Here is a 19545-nt window from a genome sequence, read left to right as displayed (position 1 = left end):
GTTTGTTTTGGTTCAGCCGAACAAATTCACAAATCAAGTTCGCATAAATTTGTTCATTAAGTTGAAATAAGTTTAGCTCAGGATAATTTGATCAGCTCGAAACTATTTTCCATAGTTTTGTTTACTTTATAAAAAATCAGTTCAAATCAACTTTTGAACAAATTGTTTTTTTTCAGCAACAAACACGGCGAAATTGATGAGTTCTGAAAATTTGTTTGAGTAGAGTGACTTAAAATGTTTTTACAGATGATCAATTGGAGTGTGACAAAAATGACTCTTTTATTTGTTGATAGACGAATATTGTTAATTACCACAATTTACAACTAAGCTGAGATTATCAGCAATACTTAACAGTCGTTAAAGCAAGTTAATGATTTTATTAAATGTTTTCAACGTTAACTGGATAATTTGATTACACGCTCATGGTCCTGCCCTTGAAAAAAGCAGACATTAATTCAAAGACAACTCTAAGAATCCCGCAATTAAACACTTAGGATCAACTATAACACCAAAAACAAACATACCCGGCAGATTGCCGGAAAATAGCCGCCGTTGATTCCAATAAGCATGATTGGGATTGACATAACAGAAGATATTGAAAAAAAAAGATTTTTGTACAAAAACGTTTTTTAAGTCCGATTTATTTTGATGGCATTTCGTAGTTGAACATACTTCTGTTTCTTAGAGAGAGGCTACAGGGGCTACTATCAATAACAATAAGCATTAGAGATGGTAAATAAAACTTATAGGAGCGACGCTCAAATAGCGGGCATCTAAAATTGGGCTTTATGGGTTTATCCCGTTTTTATTTCTGACATCCAATTTTGTACTAACTCTGTTCATTTTGAATTGCTTTGCTGAGCAACTGATGTTCAAAATCACTTTTGGCAGAATGAGAGAAGAGAGAAACTAGCCTAGAGAAGTCAAAAATATTTCAAGCAAAATGTTGAAAAGGCGGCAAAATGAGGTGAAGCGAAACATTTTTTTATTCGACGAAGTAAAAAACATAGCAGGACAAGTCCTGACGCACAATTCAAAGAATTTTCACTGACTAAACAGAAAAATAGACCTTGAACGGACTATAAATGGATTGGGAAAACCATTTAGAAAAAAAACCGATCCAAGAAACCGAAAAAACAGTAAAAATTAAAGTGAAATTGCCGCATGTGAACAAAAAACCACTAGCGAGAAAGCGAATTTTTGTTCAAACACCGTTTTCTCACTCTACTTTAAATTTAGAGCGAAAAAAATTCACGCCGCAAAACCACTCGCTTTTTCGCTCCACTTCCTGTTTCGGCGTGACCAAAATCACTACTCCAATTTGACTTCAAAAATCATAAAAATGTGTGAACAGATCTTTAAAAAAAGACAGCGCCCCAATACAATTCAAATTCTTTGAATTGTAAAAAATAGGAGCGCTATAATAGCCGGCTGAGAAGATGAGGGCGGCTATTAATCAAATTGAAACCCAGTAGAGAAAAATCACAAAATTTAAATTGCCCACTTGAACAGCAGAGAGCACTCGGATCATAGTAACATTGTAAGTCAGCGCTGAATCAGAGTTTTCGCAGTCTGCATTTTTACTATGAACAGATTATGATCATGTCACTTTTCAACCTGTTCAGAAAAAATTATAGTAAAAAAGACTCTATGAAAACACTCTGATTAGTCAAAAATCCAAATTTTTCGTTTATCATACAGAGTCAAAAAACATTCTGCGAAAACTCTGGACGGCCCAATTCCAGACTGTGAAAAAAGGGGAAAATCCAGGGAAGGCCTTGGTTGCTAATAGGCTAGAAATCAGGAGACACACAACAAACAATTGTATCTCTATAAATATGTTTGTTAAATCTTCAAAACATCAAATAAAAAATAACAAAAAGTCAGCAGTTTATCAGTTTCTCCAACAGTCAGTTTCATTTTCTGCAAGTACTCTCGACAAACACGCCCAGCAGCTTGCTAAAGATTATTTTTGTAATGACCAAACTTCCGGTTTCTCTTGCTTGACTGCAGAGAGAGAGAGAGAGAGAGAGAGAGAGAGAGAGAGAAAGAAACAGAGAGAGAGAGAGAGAGAGAGAGAGAGAGAGGAAGAGGGAGTGTGTGAGAGAGAGAGATGTTTGTGACTTTTTCAGTATAATTTTGACAGAAGTTGAGTCGAGTTCTTGGCAACGGAGACAGAAAATCATTGGACACGAATTACAAAGAACTTCCTGCAAGATTGCTGATTATTTCTTAAATAATGCTGAAAAAATCAGTTTCAATGACATTAAGAGAGGTCCAGTTTGAGTTAGATTTTGAGTTTCTTGTCATGTCTAACGTTTATTGACCAGTAATTGTGTAATATAGCTTGGTGTGAAGACAAATAGTGAACAAATTTTTTGAACTTGACGACTGCATTTGTTGTTTAATGTTCTTTTTGATTCAGCTCGGACTTGAATGCTCTAATCAAATGATAGGCTCTTCTTCCGATTTGCCATTTTTTTAATCTTTCGTATAGACATTTTTTTCTTTTCGGCAGTACAAGACTGAGAGAGACATTAAACCGGACCCTAGTGCCATAGCAAATCAATACTGAAACATTGTACTCCAATTGTATATTGTCGCCCAGAACTGTATCGGTTTTTGTCGGAGCTAAGACTTAGGCATTCATAAAACACTCCGTTATAATCCGAAATAAAAACCATAACAATCTGCAATTTCGGTCCAAGTTTTTCAGGTTCCAGGCACTCGGCGTGTTTTTTTCTGGTTTTGGCTCGTAATTACTGTTTTTGGTGGGTATTTTCTCTAATCTTAAGATTTTATTGCAACGTTTTAAAATTTTAAGTCCCGGTCATGCTCAATATGTGCATCGCCAAAAATTTCAATTTTTTTTCAAAAATTTCAGTTTTTCATGATTTTTCCCCTGAACATCATGGGAATCGAATCCACGGACGATCAGTTTATTTTCAGAAAAAAGTATCTATGCGAATAGACTGCACACAATGAGGTAGCATCTACTCTTAGGATACACTGAAACAGTTCTGGGCCGACGACATACAATTGTAATACAATGTTTCAGCTTTGATTTGCTATGGCACTAGGGTCCAGGCTTTTAAATGTTTATTTTGTTACTGTGTTGAAGCACCTCAGAGAATTTTTCACAAACGTCAAATGTAAAAACATGCCATAGAAAACTTTCTCATGAATCTTCCTATTGTAACAATGTTTCCATTACCAACAATGAGGCTTCGGTATTTATAAGAAATTTTAAACAGGAGAAGCAATGATGGTTTTTGGTCCAGAAAAACAGACAGGGATTCAATTGCAAACAAAAAACTTATGCTTCAAGGAAATTGTTGTTACCATAGCATGACCACATAACGGTACCTTTGTTGCCATATTATGTACATAAGATGCTGCCATCACTATCATAGATTGATCGTTGTATGGTAGCATCATTACCATATTATGATCATAAATTGGTACCACCGTTACATTAGAATAACGATTTTACGGCTTTAATATCTTGCAGAATAACTTTCGATGAATTCATAAAAGAAATATGGATTCAGCGTTAACTTTCATTTCTATGGTTGAAGAGTAACCTTAAGATGGCAACGTTTGAAAACATCGGTAAGATCTTGAAATAACTTTTTTAAGGCATTTATGGACATTAATATGGTCATGTTATAGCAAGAACAACCCGGGAAGAACAACCCGGGTGGTCAATGAAAGAAGACGCTATAATTGTTTTTTTTAAACGCTAAAGAGTGTCCTTCAAAAACAGTGTTCTTAACTTATTTTTCTAAAAATAACGTTTTGTTCCAAACATGAAAAAATGAAACTGCTGCAATACAGTAGTAAATTAACTATTTTCTATTTTATTTACTACTCCTATATATAACAGATTTTCATCAAAAATTGATCTGTCAATTCAGGTATCGATAAGGTCCCCGTATGTGCGTCCGTCCGCATAAAAGTTAATTTAGCTTACTTTTCCCACTTTCTGCAGAGATTCGTGACCTAGAATGAACCATTAGACAAATGAGAGGCTGGTGACATAGATGGCAGAACAGAAAAGAGAAATTTATGGTTCAAAACAGTTCTCAAAGCTTTAAATTCATTAGACAAAAAATTAAAATCCAATCTTTGTGCAGTTTATGATTGCGCGAATTTTCTAATGCTGAAAGAATCAATTTTTTGTGACCTAAGACTATCCACAGTGAAGAGCGTTTGACTGTGGCTGACCTAAGATACCTTTAGATGAACATAATGCCCAAAAAAATAAGAAAACAAACATTAGTTAGAGATAATGGGAACTTTTAGCCTTGCTTGAACTCACCTTTAAAAATTTTAATGAAAAGCGAACGCAGATTTTTTTTCTCATTTTGATATCAAACGATCCCGTTGCTTCATTTTATCGTAGCGTCTCCTAAACTGAGCTGTTCGATGTCACATCCCTCCTGTATGAAAGAAATAACTCACTTAACTGTATTTCATAAACATTATCTGAACACGTGTAATAACAATTTACTCATTAACCTGTTCTTCTGGCAAAAAAAACGTCAGGCTGGAACTGGGATTTCTTGGATTGCAGGTAGTAGACGAGCTTTTTCAGTGTGAGTGATCAAGGTTTGAACCCATAAGACACAAATACATTAATTGGTGTCGGTTTCTCGTTCAACTAACCCAATTTTAATTATTTTAATATAATTGTAAAGTTGAAAACACATGCTAAATATGGCACCTGGAAAAGTTTTCTTTGTTCTGTCGAAAACCCGAATTTGATTTGTTGAGGTGAAAGTTTATTGCATAACCCAATTGCGCAAATAAGTTCAGGAAGTTTAGCCTAAACACCAAAAAGTACAATAATTACCTATTTATTTGTAAGAAAATGGTAATTTACCTAAACAACTTCCATCTGACAATCTTTTAGAAAAAACCAAATTCGAAATGATAAATAAATATGAAATTAACCTAAATTAGACAAAAATCATAGTCTGATTCAGAATCTGATTCAGAGTCTGAATCAGAAAAAAACCAGCGTCTGAATCAGAGAATATCAGAACAAGATGTGACATGGACACACTCAATCAGTACTGATTTGTCTCTGATAAATCTCCTAGTTCAGTAATGAATTACTCTGAAAGTTAAGTACAGGTTATTTCACCCCTCAGTCATTTCACAAAGAACACTATTCACCCAAAAATTCTCTGCCTAGATCCTACAAATCCCTCATTTATGGTTTCTATACATTCCTTAATCAAACTCTACCCAGTAAAACGAAACTTGATATACCTTGCCATGCCATGCAAGATCTGTTCAAAACTTGAAACCTCTTGCCAACTTCTTGATAGACAAAATTTCATGGAACACCTTGATAAGATCTTGGCAAGATCTTATCAAGACAAGTCAAGAAATTTTCTTGGCGTAACTTGATAAGATCTTGATAATTCCTGACACATAGAAAATTTTTTTCTAAGCAACCCGAAATGCGGGGTTGGAAATATGATCCGGAAATCTATAGAAAAATCGGCCATGACCAGACAATATAGACAAAAAATTAGCAATGACTCGGTGTAGTTAGAATAAGCACTGCGTGACAAATAGCAATTAGTGGTAAAATTAACAAAAAAATCACAAGGCACATCCATTTCAATGACAAAACACGAAATTAAAATATCATGTAGAACTGCACAATTGTTACTTACTATCAGACGATTACTTTTATTATTTCATAGAAAGAATTTTGAAGTCATTTGTCCTCTGCTCTCGATAACTGCTGTTAATTGACCTAGAGCATTGCTAAAGTTAATATCTGATTTGATTGAGAAGAGTAATTAGCGATCAGATGATAGTGATTGCTCTTTTCCGCAACATTATGTTTTTCAACTGCTCTCTTTTATGCTGTGTCTTTTTTCGTTCAAAACCTGATAGAGATCATTAGTAGACGTTTCTTAAATTAAAAATTAGTAGTTTTTTCAAATTTGGGTTCTGTAAATCAAGTGTTGTCTTTCGTTGTCGAAAACTTTTACCTCTCAAAATGGCTCTTAGTTTAAAACTTGAAACTTTATCTTTTTTCAGTTTTTTTTGCTCTTTTGGGATTTTAATTGTTACTATCAATTGCATAAAGAGTGTCAATGAGCCTAAACTGTCAGAATTATTGTTCTTATAAAAAAATGGAGTTATAAAAGTTTTTGGTTTTTAAGCTGACTTTTTTGTTTTTCGTATTTGATGTTAGATGCTTAAATACTGTAGTTGCTTTGTATGTATTCAAATTGCCGAGTGTTGTTTTTTTGTTGTCTTGTTTTTTCAACGCTTGTTTTTTTTCCTTATGTTATGTTACAAATTTTTAAATTTTTTGGGACCTTAGTGGGGCCTTCACGGTGGCGGTCCTGTATAAGGTGAGTACTATGTACATACCGAGCTAGCATCCACTTAAAAATTTTATTCTGCGGGAAAAAAGCGGCTCATTTGTTGGTTAATAAACTAACGGGAGCAGTATTTTCCGACATTCTTGATAATTCTTGATAATTCTTGCTATTTCTTGATAATTCTTGCTTAATCTTATGATTTCCTGCTACATCTTGTTTTTGGGTGCTATTGAATTTTTAATACTTGATATTTCTTGCCATGTCATGGTTAATCTTTCTTGGAAATTTTGCCAAGATCTTTTTTCATGACAGCCATGCAAAAAACTTGCAAGTTCGTACATATCTTGATATTTTCTTGGTAAGTACCATGGCAAGATCTTGGCAAGATTTACCAAGATTTAGTATGTTTCTTATCAAGATGTACCAAGTTTCGATTCACCGGGTAATATGTAATGTAAATAGTCTTAATAAGCATATACAGAGGAATTAAATTGGGGTTGGTAGGGGGAGACAGAGGAAATAAATGACCGGGGTTATATGACATGTCGGTGTAAAGAGATAGGGCTGAAAAAGTGGGACAGCCCTTTAACCAAGCTTGTTTGAACATAACAATTAAAATACCCTGTTATTTATATTCTGCCTACCAAATGTTTACCAAAGGGTTACGTCATCTGATAGTCGTCAACTTCAACTTCAAATCGTCCCAAATATTAGCCCAGAAAATGAGTTCAAACTGGCCTTATAACTCGCTGTTTATAATATAAAATTGATAAACGCAAACAATCATTTGTCATGACTTCTAAAACAATGTTTCTCAATTTACAGCTGAGAATTATACTCATATCGAGTTCGACATTGTCGTTAATAGTTGACGTAGAAAATGAGCCAAGCAGACAGCTCAAAAAGTCTACCCGCGTATCTATTATAAATGGTGTTAAAAGCCAGCCTAGAAACTTTTACGTCAGGGTACAATTGCCCACCGATAACTTGTTCTGCGGGGGAGCTCTTATTGATCCCAATTGGGTAATAACTGCCGCGCATTGCCTTGATGACTGTGCGGGTTAGTGTAAAATTTTTTTTGTTTTTCTGCATGTTTTAAGTTGTCATTTTAAATCACATATAACGTTGTGCGAGAGGTGTGATCATATTAGTTTCCCTGTATTGAAAATCTATTCCTAATACTAAGCATGGGAAGAAAAATAACCGCCTACAAATATTAAACTGAAATTTTTTGAGAATAATTTACCAGAAAAAGCGGATCATGAAATTAGAGCTCATTTGCAAAAAAGTTTAAAGTGATGTGTAAAACAAGAAGCCAACCAAATTATAGGTTGATGAAGCTTCACGAACAAAAAAATGAACTGAGAAATGAGTAACGAGGTGTTAAAGCTGATAAACACTATAAAAAATTTGGAAGAAAAAACAGGGGAAAATTAAAATTGTGCAAAAACAAAAATAACTAAAAGCAAACGGAAACTTTGATGAGAATCAGATTATTCAAACACAAAACCAACGAACCGATTTGAAAGACGAACAGAAAATGCAACTACCTATCGAAGTCGAATGATAGATCAACTTATAGCCGACATTAGTTACCTAGGCTACGAGAACAACCCCTTAGTTTCACATATAATCGGAACCAACTCTGAAAATTCGGGAAGCTTTTCAGAATCAAAGTTCTTTACGAAACTTATTCATAGAAAATCGCATCACCGAATAATTTGTCATTGCTGGTCAGTTATTTGAAACCGGGACGGAAGCAATCAAACAATCGAAATATTGCTGTTTTATGTCTGAATGCCACACGTTTAATTTTGGTTTATGCGTGCGAGTCAAGAAATCTTGAGCTTAAAACATTCAACAAAGAACTGGAAATTTTACATCAAAAATTAAAGGGTTTTTTAAACAGACAGAGGCGGACGTTTTGACATGACACAAACCTACATCAGATCTATCTTTTGATAATTTCCAGGTTTTCAATCTGTTGTTCAGTATTGTGACGAATTTCAATATTTTTGGCTGAAACAACAATTAACAGATATTGCATGGCAACGACTGCTGCATTTCTAGTTTTATAGAAAAAATATTCATTTTACTCTATTGTTCTCATAAAATGCAAAAGAGCTGAAATTTTTTTTAAAAAAAAACTGGGTTTCGTTAATGAGATTGTTATTTTTTTCGGAAAAAATTTTCCCAACAAAAAATTTTCCCAACTACCTATCGAAGTCGATGGATAGATCAAGTTATAGCCGACATTAGTTACCTAGGCTACGAGAACATTCCCTTGGTTTCACATATAATCGGAACAAACTCTGAAAATTCGGGAAGCTTTTCAGAATCAAATTTCTTTCCGAAACTTATTCATAGAAAATCGCATCACCGAATAATTTGTCATTGCTGGTCAAATTTTTGAAACCGGGACGGAAACAATCAAACAATCGAAATATTGCTATTTGATGTCTGAATGCCACACGTTTAATTTTGGTTTATGCGTGCGAGTCAAGAAATCTTGAGCTTAAAACATTCAACAAAGAACTGGAAATTTTACATCAAAAATTAAAGGGTTTTTTAAACAGACAGAGGCGGACGCTTTGACATGACACAAACCTACATCAGATCTATCTTTTGATAATTTCCAGGTTTTCAATCTGTTGTTCAGTATTGTGACGAATTTCAATATTTTTGGCTGAAACAACAATTAACAGATATTGCATGGCAACGACTGCTGCATTTCTAGTTTTATAGAAAAAATATTCATTTTACTCTATTGTTCTCATAAAATGCAAAAGAGCTGAAATTTTTTTTTAAAAAAAAACTGGGTTTCGTTAATGAGATTGTTATTTTTTTCGGAAAAAATTTTCCCAACAAAAAATTTTCCCAACTACCTATCGAAGTCGATGGATAGATCAAGTTATAGCCGACATTAGTTACCTAGGCTACGAGAACATTCCCTTGGTTTCACATATAATCGGAACAAACTCTGAAAATTCGGGAAGCTTTTCAGAATCAAATTTCTTTCCGAAACTTTTTCATAGAAAATCGCATCACCGAATAATTTGTCATTGCTGGTCAAATATTTGAAACCGGGACGGAAACAATCGAACAATCGAAATATTGCTGTTTGATGTCTGAATGCCACACGTTTAATTTTGGTTTATGCGTGCGAGTCAAGAAATCTTGAGCTTAAAACATTCAACAACGAATTGGAAATTTTACATCAAAAATTAAAGGGACTTTTAAACAGACAGAGGCGGACGTTTTGACATGACACAAACCTACATCAGATCTATCTTTTGATAATTTCCAGGTTTTCAATCTGTTGTTCAGTATTGTGACGAATTTCAACATTTTTGGTTGAAACAACAATTAACAGATATTGCATGGCAACGAGTGCTGCATTTCTAGTTTTATAGAAAAAATATTCATTCTACTCTATTGTTCTCATAAAATGCAAAAGAGCTGAAATTTTTTTTTAAAAAAAAACTGGGTTTCGTTAATAAGATTGTTATTTTTTTCAGAAAAAATTTTCGAAACAATATGTGCGTTGATACTTGATAACCAAAAGTCGCCCATCGCATCTTTGCTTTGTTTTTTCATGAGTATTGGAATCATAGTTTCTTTTAAGACCAACGGACAAAATCGTTGGAACAGTAAACATACATCTGTGGAATGCACAAAGTCTGACTTATATATTCGATTTTATTGCGTTTTTTTACTTGAAGAATGAAATTACGAAAACTTTAGCCACAAACCTAGTTGTTTGAAGACTCGATTATCAAATAAAATAGGCCGTTCTAGGGGACGCGTTCCTATGTGGCCTTTGAGACAATGGAGCCAAAAGAAGAGATGATATTAATACTGTCATATGAGAGTTTCTCGAGTCATCTGAAGCTAAGACCATTAACCAAAATCTCCCTGTTTAATACACCAAAGGGTGCGAGCAAGAAATTACATTATTATCAAGATAAAGATAAGTTTTGAACAGATATGTTTTGAGCATTTTGGGCATCACTTTGTCAAATAAAAGAAACTACATCGTATTGCTATTCGAATTTGGTTTCAACTGATCATGGTCTGACCAGTTGAAATAAAACAACAATGGAGGTCCATGTTCTCCCCCCGCTAATAGACATTGATTATTTGATTTTACGTTTTAAATCAATTTAAAAGCAATATATAGTCGAATCATTTTTCTTGCAAATATTAGACATGAATGCGGCTCAATCAAATTTTGTTTAGGGTTGTTAATTCAGGATTACAGTGCATTTTTCCAATGAACATCAAAAGAAGTTCAACAAAATTGTGTGGAAATTGTGAGTGCTGTTAAGAGAAATATGGTCATGTGAAAATAAGTGTACTTCTGAAAAATTCAAATTGGGAAAAAATTGGTTAATGAAAGAATTCATATTTTTATTTCAGAAGAAATTACTTCTCAACCTTCGGGGAAAATCTCAGTTTGAGCAACCATAGTTTAAGCTGCATAGCAACAATATAGTTAAAAGGAAGCTTAGAAAGTGCTCAGCGAAATCTTCAATTATCTTCAACGTGACCTTCATTTCACAAACGGACTATCTCATTCCGTTAAAAAAGAAAATTTGACCAGAAAAATATCATTATCGATAAGATACAATTCGGTTTTATTATTTTAAAGAAGAGTCCAGATATTGCCGATTGCAAAAAAATGATGAAATAAAATTAGAAAAACCAAGTTCAAAGATACGTAATAAAATATACGAATCTTTTGATTTGATTGAATTGACAGTAACACATTTCCCCATCCAGGAATTTTTGTTTCTCCGGCTAACAAGGCAGCCAAAATTTCAAAACGTTGCTGTTTATAATTGGTATACAAAACTTGTATATCAGACAAAACTTTACATGAATTTATGAAGTTTGTTTTTGTCAGTCCTGAATACCCAAATAGTTTTTTGATATGATAATGGCTAACAGAAAAATGAAGTTCAATCAGCTCTTATAGTATCATAATGAAAAATGTGGATTGGTTGTCTTTTTCAGTGACCTTTCCAATTGCGATCAAACCGATATCCCTCCAATTTCTGTTCAAGAAACTATGTGACTCGGTCGTCAGTTACCACTTGAAGCGCAAACAGTTGTGTTCAGATTCTAAGTACTCTAACATTTGAACTCGAGTGAATAATTATTTAAAAATCGTAACAACTCATAATTACAACCGCTAAAGTGACAGTTAACTTGGTATAACAAGTTAAGCTTAAAAATTGGAAGCTCAAAAGATCTAATAATTAAATCTGACATTTTACTAGCAGATTTGCTAGTAATTCAAATAAGTTTTCGATATTAAGCAGTGAAATTCTTTCGGAAACTACTTTTTGTTCAGTTTGTTCAGATAATTGCATTCGAGGCCCGGATTTGTTATCAAAAGGTTTAGGTCAAAACAATTTATGAAATTAAAAGCAAGCAACCATTATCAAACCAAATTTTGAAAAATGATATGACATCATCTGCTTCAACAATGTAAACGTCTATCATTCGAAAAAAACATTAGCTTTTTGTGAAGTTGTTTTTATTTTGAGCATAATACGAAAACCGCTAATTTGGGATTAGAAATTTGTAGTCGAGATAAATATTTTATGTATTATACCTGAGTTCTAATTTTTAACCAAATGATTATAAGGGTAATTTACTCGTCAATCTGACGTAAAATTTTCTTCTGGATTCTCAAATTGTCGATCAAGATGGTGATCATTTTAAATTTCGTTTTAGGGAAAGAAAATTATTTCAGTTTGATATGTAACCAAGCGGGAGAAAAATTTTTCTAAACCATTTATTAATGTTGTCGGAAAATTGAAAATAAATCGTCTGTATTTGAAAATTCTAATTGTTTTCTCGCGTTTTGAGTGATCTATTTCTCTTCATTTTTTGAGTATACCTACAGTAAAATGCTTCCATTGTTGTTCAAACATAGTATTATTAAGCAGTGACGTTCAAATCCCTGAATCAAATAAAACCGTTGTAAGACTTTTATTTTAAACTTTGTTCACAGAAAACAAAAAAGAAACAAAAAAAAACGAAAACGCCGGTTGTCAAGAAAAAATAACAAAGAAACGATTATACATCTGAGTAGACATCTTTTTGGAGCCTCTGAGAGACCAGACAACTTATTTTTTTGTTCAGTTATTGGAATTTCTGTTTATTGAGTAGGAGTTTTGAGTATTCAACAATGAGTTTTCACTAGGGTCGAAAAACTCTGAAGAAAATTTACAATAAAGTATACTGCTCTATTTTTCTAAGAAAGTAACGAACCGAGGCGTAGAGCAATGAAGTCATTAGACAATATTTCAATTTTTGTCTGCACAAGTTGTGCAGTGATTAAAAGTTATGCTATTCGCAGGGGAAAACAGTTTTTTGATAGTTGCATTAAACCAGATTTTCCAAAAAAATGAAACTTTTGAACTGCGTTTTTGCGAGCAAATTTTCCTAATCTTCCAAAAGTTTTCGACATTTTGCTAAAAGTTATTCCTTGTTGCAAACTATGGCACGTTTAGTTCGGAAAATAAGCTCAAAATGGCGTCATAGCCTATATACATTGAACAAAGAACTTTGCTTATTCTGTTTGCGTGCTGGTGACAAAATATTTCCCGATTAAACTGTGATTTGAAGCTTATTCAGAAATGTTCTCTTATTGTTCATCTAATCTGAGAATCTTATTCTGACTTTTCTTCTGATTCGGAGAGGTTCTAACTCGGTCTTATCTGAAATTTTTCTCTGCAAAAATGCTCTGAATCTTTTCTGATTTTATATTAGGTACGTATATACTCTAAATTTTTTTGCATTAAAAGATCATGCTGCCAACAAATTGACTGAGAAATTGAATGAAAAATCACTAGGCATGATTATTTGTCAAACAACTGTTGTAAAAATTATAATTTTCTATTTGTCAGTTAATTAGTTTACTGAGAAATCCAAAATTGAAGCAAGATAATGAAGATAACAACCACCTTATTTCCGCAAACAAAAAAGAAATTTAGCCAAATTTTTCGTTGCCAAAAACAATCAGAGGATGATTTCACAGCTGATTTTAAAAGAAGCTTGCCAAATCGACGGTTGTCTTGCAAGCTTCTTGCATATCGGACAGAAATCTTGAAAGATCTCGCAATAATAGGGTAAAGTCTTACTGCTGGTTACATTAGCTCCAGAACACTGAAAAGAAAACCAAAAAGAAAAGGATACGCGAAATCAAAAAGAAACATGAACTAGGGTTGCATTTTTTGCTTTATTGACACTGTAGATTTAATAAACTCAAAATAATTTTTAACTCAAACTGATAACTTTAACTTATTCAAGCCTACTATTTGAGGTCAGCTGATCAGATTCGGGTGGAGGTGGGCGATTTTTCAGATGATGAGGAAATATACACTGTGTATCATGTGATTAAGTACGTCAGACACAGCAGGTACGTCAAGTTTTCTTTATTTTTTGATTTCGAATGTTCACTTTTTTTCTCAGGTTGGTCACGGTCAATTTCCTGGCCTCGTCTATACAGACAGTTCCAGATTCTCCGTAATGATCGGACCCATCAAGACGATAGCAATTTATCATAAGGACGATTCTTGACAGAATAAAATTTAGCAGCTTAAAAGGGTACTGGTTTTTTTTTCAGAGTAACCCCCATGATGAAAATGTGGCATTATCCGTTTTTTTTCTAATTCAAAAACTATAAAATATCAGTTATGAAGTAAAACGTAGATTTTTAATGATTTGTGGTACTCGAAATTCAAAAGATGATGGAGCTTACTTGCAGACTATGTTAATAGCATTGGTGAGCGAAAAAAAAACAGCGGACAAAATTTTCGAAACATTAGAGGACACTTGTGAAAAGGCTTTTCCTCGACTCACGATTTTAGAATAGCTGAGCCAATTTTTAGTTGTCAGTTTTTTTTAGTGAAAAAAACTTTGGCCTTGAATTTTTGGGTCACGTTCAAGTCCAGTGAGAACAATTTTAGTAAAGCAAAAGTCGAGATTGACAAATTGGGGTCTTGAAAAAATCCAGAGCATATTTTGTGTCGAGTTAAAGTCCAGCTGTTCGCTAAAGTCGATTTTCAGTCATTTCATAGGCTATTTGGCGCCGTCATTTCATACGACGTTTCCGTCGAACATGGTTTTTTTTTTATTAGTTGGGATCTAAATCTAAAACTGGATCAGTTTTCTGGGCCTCCTAAGATTTTTCTGTTGACAAAATTTTTCGAATTACAAAATTTTTGATTATTATTTTTCAAATTATAAATTATTAAAATCAAAACATCTTATACCCATATTGCCTTTTTTCATTTCACCGGGTAGTTAATATGAATTGTAACTTTTGACAATTTCAGCTACAAGCCAGGAAGCAGACCCTTTTTCGATATTGGACTGTTGAAACTTTCGGAACCTGTAACTCCTCCTCGAGCAAACGAGTGTGTTAGCCTGATGTTGTGTCCCTCAACGGACGATTATGGGCTGAAACTAGCGGCCTGTGGTATGGGAGCCACAAATCGATCTGTAACAAATGCCGAGGGAGGCAAATGAGTTTGACAAAATTTATTAGAAAAAGTAAAAAAAAAAACTTTTTTTTTACTTTTTTTATGTTCAATGCAAGTTTAAATGGGGGTTAAAGTGAACACATTGATACAAATTGTGAAAACAATGAAATCGAAAACACGCCTGAAAACTTTTTTCTTTCTTTCACGTTTGTTGATCACTTTAGCAAATAAAGAAAGGGCAGTCATCTACCTGAGGAAATAAAGAAACCAAAAAGTGAGCTTTAGATTTTTTACGATAATAAATAACGGCTATTACAGAAAAAAAAGCTTTGTTCATTTTTTTAGCATCCAATAAAGAACAACAAAAGAACAACTATTAATTTCTTAGTTGATGAGATTGTTCTCATAAAAATTTGTTATCGTATTTAATCAGAAGTTATGAACCCCAAAAATCTTTAAAAAAAGATATTAAAGTGACTTTAAAATTCAGTGACTTTGTATTATTAATATCAGTCATTTGTTTTCTAATACAAGACATTTCCCACTTGTCTTGTTAATTAATTTAAACTACATGGAATTCTCTGCTCATATATTTGCAATCTAATGAGCATTTGTAGATTTTTTGGAGATTTACCGGCAAAAACATTTTAGCATTTTTTCTTCAATGTTTGTATGCAATAAGCGGGTAGAAGGTGGAAATACTCGGAAAATTTATTGCAGTTAAAATTCTAAGATTTTAGAGCTGCATATGAATTATAGAATCAGTTAAAATCATCTAGAAATATAAATAGTTCAAACAGTTGTGAAGTAAATTTGATGAGCGTTGCCGTATGAAGTTTATACTTGAATCTTTTGAAACATTCATTCAATTCGGTTAGATTGACTTTGCGGGTTTTGTTGTAAATAATTCTAGACAATTTGCGGGAACCTCTTTTGCCAAACTAAAGAAAAAAACGAGAAAAATGAGCTACAAATCGAAGGGCAATTTTACTGGAAGTAGGGATCTTTCAGTATTGGACATGGAAAACAGTCTCAACATAAACAGAAAAAAAACTGAAAAAAAACATTAAAGCTCATTTCCATAAATACTAAAAAACAATTTTTTGAGAGAGATTTTTTTTTCAAAAACGTTACACAAGACAAATATCTGCCCTTAAAAACGTATATAGCATAATGGCAGCAATTCTGATGTATTAGACAGTTTTAAAATATAAATAATTGGCCCCACAAAAATTGTTTTGAGGCAGTTTAATTAGGGCTCCAAACTTTTTAGGGACCTTAAATGGCAGAATGGTTTTCGTACTGAGTTGAACGAATAGCTACAAGCATAAAACTGGGGTCAAAAATATTTTGCCCGACAATTTAGGTTTCTCTAGGAGCTCTTAAGATGTCTTGCTACCTAGTTTACCTCTGATAACATTATTACTTTTAGATTTCTTTGGTTTATGGCTCCAGAAATGTATGTATATGTTGCTTTTTTTTCGTTTTTAAGCGGCATTTATTTTTACTTATGATCTTAGTATGGTTGTCGAGATTCCATAAAACTATTAATGCCTTAGTATGGTTACTAAGATGCTTTTGCAAATGTAGGCATTGTTTGGTCGTTTGTTCACTTACTGGCTAAAAGTATGGTAAGACTCGTTTTTTTGCTCTGTTTTTTTTCTATTTTAAGCATGAATCACTTTTTTCTGATCTTAGTATGATTGTCAAGATTTCATACAAATCATATATGACTTTGCATTGTTACCAAGAATCAAATATGACCTTGTAGGATTGCTGGGAAACAATTATGGCGAGAAACACGGGAATTTGAACTGCTTTAAATCAAATAATCCGCTAGAAAATCATAAAATGCCACTTGCACCTGCAATATTTTTACATAATGACGTATTATGTAATGGTACGGGCTTTTCAACACGGGAAACATACAAAACACTGATTAGAAAAGAAAGAGTATGGATTCAAAATGCTCATCAAAAATGAATTTTTTGTGCTTGGCAGATTTTTGGCTAGCGCTGTGCTGTCAATTGGCATAATAACCATTAGTTGAAAAACTGATTCGCAAATTTACCGTCTGTTTTTTATTGTCTGTATTTTATGCAAAACTAGAATCAAAAATCAGCAAAGGGGATTGTGAAGAGAGCACAAGAAATAAGATGAAACTGAGCTAATCGTTTTGGGACTTGACTTACCCGTGTTGAGGAATTTTGTTTTTCACTTGTAAGAAATCGTCGTTTTTTAATCGTTTTCATTAGACAAAAATGATCAAAGCCCATACGTGGTAATTGTCGTTCTGTTCGTTATTTCGTCGTTATTTTTATGTAGAAAATGATCGTTTTTCAAAAAAACGACGAAAAAACTATCGCTGTTGGGATTCGAACCGTTGAACTCCTGACTCCTGATACATTTACCTAATGCACTGACCTCTGCGCTATCAGGCCAAAATAATTTTATGCCAAAACGATCTAATAGAGAAAAAATAGTTCAAGAGCAATTAAACGACGATAAAACGATCAAAAAACGACGATTTCTATTAACAAAAAAAACGACGTAAGAAACGACAAAAAAACGACGAAAAATTAATAAAAAAAACGACGGTTTTAATTGAAAAAAACGACGTAAGAAACGACAAAAAAACGACGAAGAAACGATCATTTCTTACACTTAAAAGACGACTAAAACGACGAAAACTAATGAAAACGAAGAAAACGACGACAAAACGACGAAAAACGACAACTTCTTACAAAATATTGTCGTTTTTTCGTCGTTGTCCTCAAAACGGGTAAAAACCCCCTTACTTCATTATATTGGAATTAGAAGAGAAAAATATAGAAAACGAGGTATTAGAAAAAGGGTATCTCTTCTGTTTTTGCCCCCCCCCCCCCCCCCTGCTTAGTCAACTAGAAGAGAGAATAGCTGAGAAACCAACTAAAAAGTTGTTTCTTGAATGAAAAACCAATAGCATTTGACAAAGAGGATTGAGTGAAAGAGAAGAGTGACCTTTAGGTTTTTTTCAGGATGATAATAACTAACTGCAAGCACAAAAACAAACAATGCTTACATTGCAGATGAATTTGCTCGAAAGTTTTATAGAGCAGTTTTAGAAAACCTGCCACTACATATCATAATAAAAATTGGATCTTTTTCATTTGTGTCCCCACAATAACTTTTGTACCCTCAGTTACGGAGTACGTGTCATTATATAGTCCCTCATTATGTGGAAAAATGGCACGTGCGTCTGGAAATGCCAATAATATGCACCCACTAAGCTTGGTGGGTCACAAACGGAAAAGATGCAAAAATAGACATGTAGGCTTGGGAACTGCCTATAATAAGCAACCTCTAAAATGAGAAGGAAACAATAGGAAAACATCCTCTTTTGGATCTTTTCCGTTTGTGCCCCCCTCGCCCAGCTTAGTCGGGTGCATATTATTTGCAACCCCCCCCCCCCCCCCCCCAGAAGCACCTGCCATATTTTAAATAATGATTTAAAATTCAATGACACGTGCTCTGTAACTGTGGGTGCATAACTTTTGTGCCCCCCGCCCCTATTTGTGGGTGCATATTTTTGCACTCTAACTGAACCTGCAATATCTTTGCATAATGACATACTTACTGAGGTACTGGGTACAAACAGAAAACATCCAAAATACCGAAGAGAAAGTGGGGTCTGTCCCATTATACCCCCCTTGTGGTATAATTACCCTGATTTCGGGGCTATAGATTATAAGACCAGCAAGCTGGGTGGGGGGCTATAATGGGGAAAGACACAGAAAATGTTAGGATTTCGACATTTTTTCTATTAAATTAATTGCTTGTCAAAAAATTTTTTTGGCCGGTTTTTGGTTAGCGTTGCCCGGCTCGGCATTTTCTCGATTTGGTTTTTTCTTAAGTTTTCATGGTGATTAATAAAAAATCAGTTGCCTGTATATTCTGACACAGTATCCGACCACTCTAATGGAAGCTTACTTCACTAAGAAGATTCTGCCAATCAACCCTTTCGACTTTCGGCCCTCATCTCCTGATCTCATTGCAGTAGAACCAATTGCACCATTTAGCGGAATGTGTCATTTAGACGAAGGAGGACCTCTTTATCTTTTCGACCTGGACTCTTTAACTCCACTTTGCATTATGGGCATTTTCAGTTACTCTGTGCCAGACCCGGGTTCGAACCCGGGCGAGAGGTGCAACGGGAAAGACTTTTTTGCGAGTGTGCCTGAAATGTATGCTTTCATTGAGAGTACGCTCTTGTTTGAGAACTCATTTGCTTGATCGTGATTCTATTTGCTATAATCGGTATCGTTGCTTAGCATTATGAGCAGTTGAATGTTGCTATGAAATTAAGTTGCTGAGTTGATGGAATCTTGAACCTGAAAATTGAGCATTCTTATTCAATTAAACTTACATACCTCTGTTACAATCTATTGTGTGGAGTTCAAGTGGAGTGTAATTTATCTGGGTCTACGGGGGCTAGCCCAAGTGCTTAATATCAGTTCTCCGGTGAGATCATACCTATTTTTTGTCCAAGTTTCCTGTGTGGTCTAACTGTGAAAGCAGCTCAGTACGTCCCCCCTCCCCCCCGAAATTTTCTGGAGCGGTTGGCCTGTGAAAACAATTGAAACCATTCCCCAACGCCAATTTTTTATGCAATTCTAAAGATTACAAAAAACAAAAAGGCGAAGCCTAATGCGCAC

At 34.0% G+C, this 19545-nt stretch overlaps 1 protein-coding gene across 1 annotated transcript; it reads left to right on the top strand.

Moving 5' to 3' along the window:
* The first annotated feature begins 7092 nt into the window (after positions 1-7092).
* LOC142335056 (brachyurin-like) lies at positions 7093-19265 on the top strand. The gene is made up of 4 exons (XM_075383384.1): positions 7093-7413; positions 13695-13785; positions 14705-14870; positions 18794-19265. The coding sequence occupies exons 1-4, from the start codon at positions 7146-7148 to the stop codon at positions 19121-19123; spliced, it is 855 nt and encodes a 284-aa protein (XP_075239499.1). The 5' UTR covers positions 7093-7145; the 3' UTR covers positions 19124-19265.
* Positions 19266-19545: the final 280 nt, after the last annotated feature.

Source organism: Convolutriloba macropyga, chromosome 2, assembly GCF_964194025.1.
Source record: "Convolutriloba macropyga chromosome 2, txConMacr16.3, whole genome shotgun sequence".
Lineage (NCBI taxonomy): Eukaryota > Metazoa > Xenacoelomorpha > Acoela > Convolutidae > Convolutriloba > Convolutriloba macropyga.
Note: the sequence above shows the minus strand (reverse complement) of the source record. Positions and strands in the feature narration are given on the sequence as shown.

Excerpts from the sequence above, each read along its gene's own strand:
- LOC142335056 (XM_075383384.1), top strand. The coding sequence starts at position 7,146 with ATGACTTCTAAAACAATGTTTCTCAATTTACAGCTGAGAATTATACTC. Across the intron at positions 13,786-14,704 it reads AAGTACGTCAGACACAGCAG|CTACAAGCCAGGAAGCAGAC; the intron begins GTACGTCAAGTT and ends TGACAATTTCAG. Across the intron at positions 14,871-18,793 it reads TGGGAGCCACAAATCGATCT|TATCCGACCACTCTAATGGA; the intron begins GTAACAAATGCC and ends ATTCTGACACAG.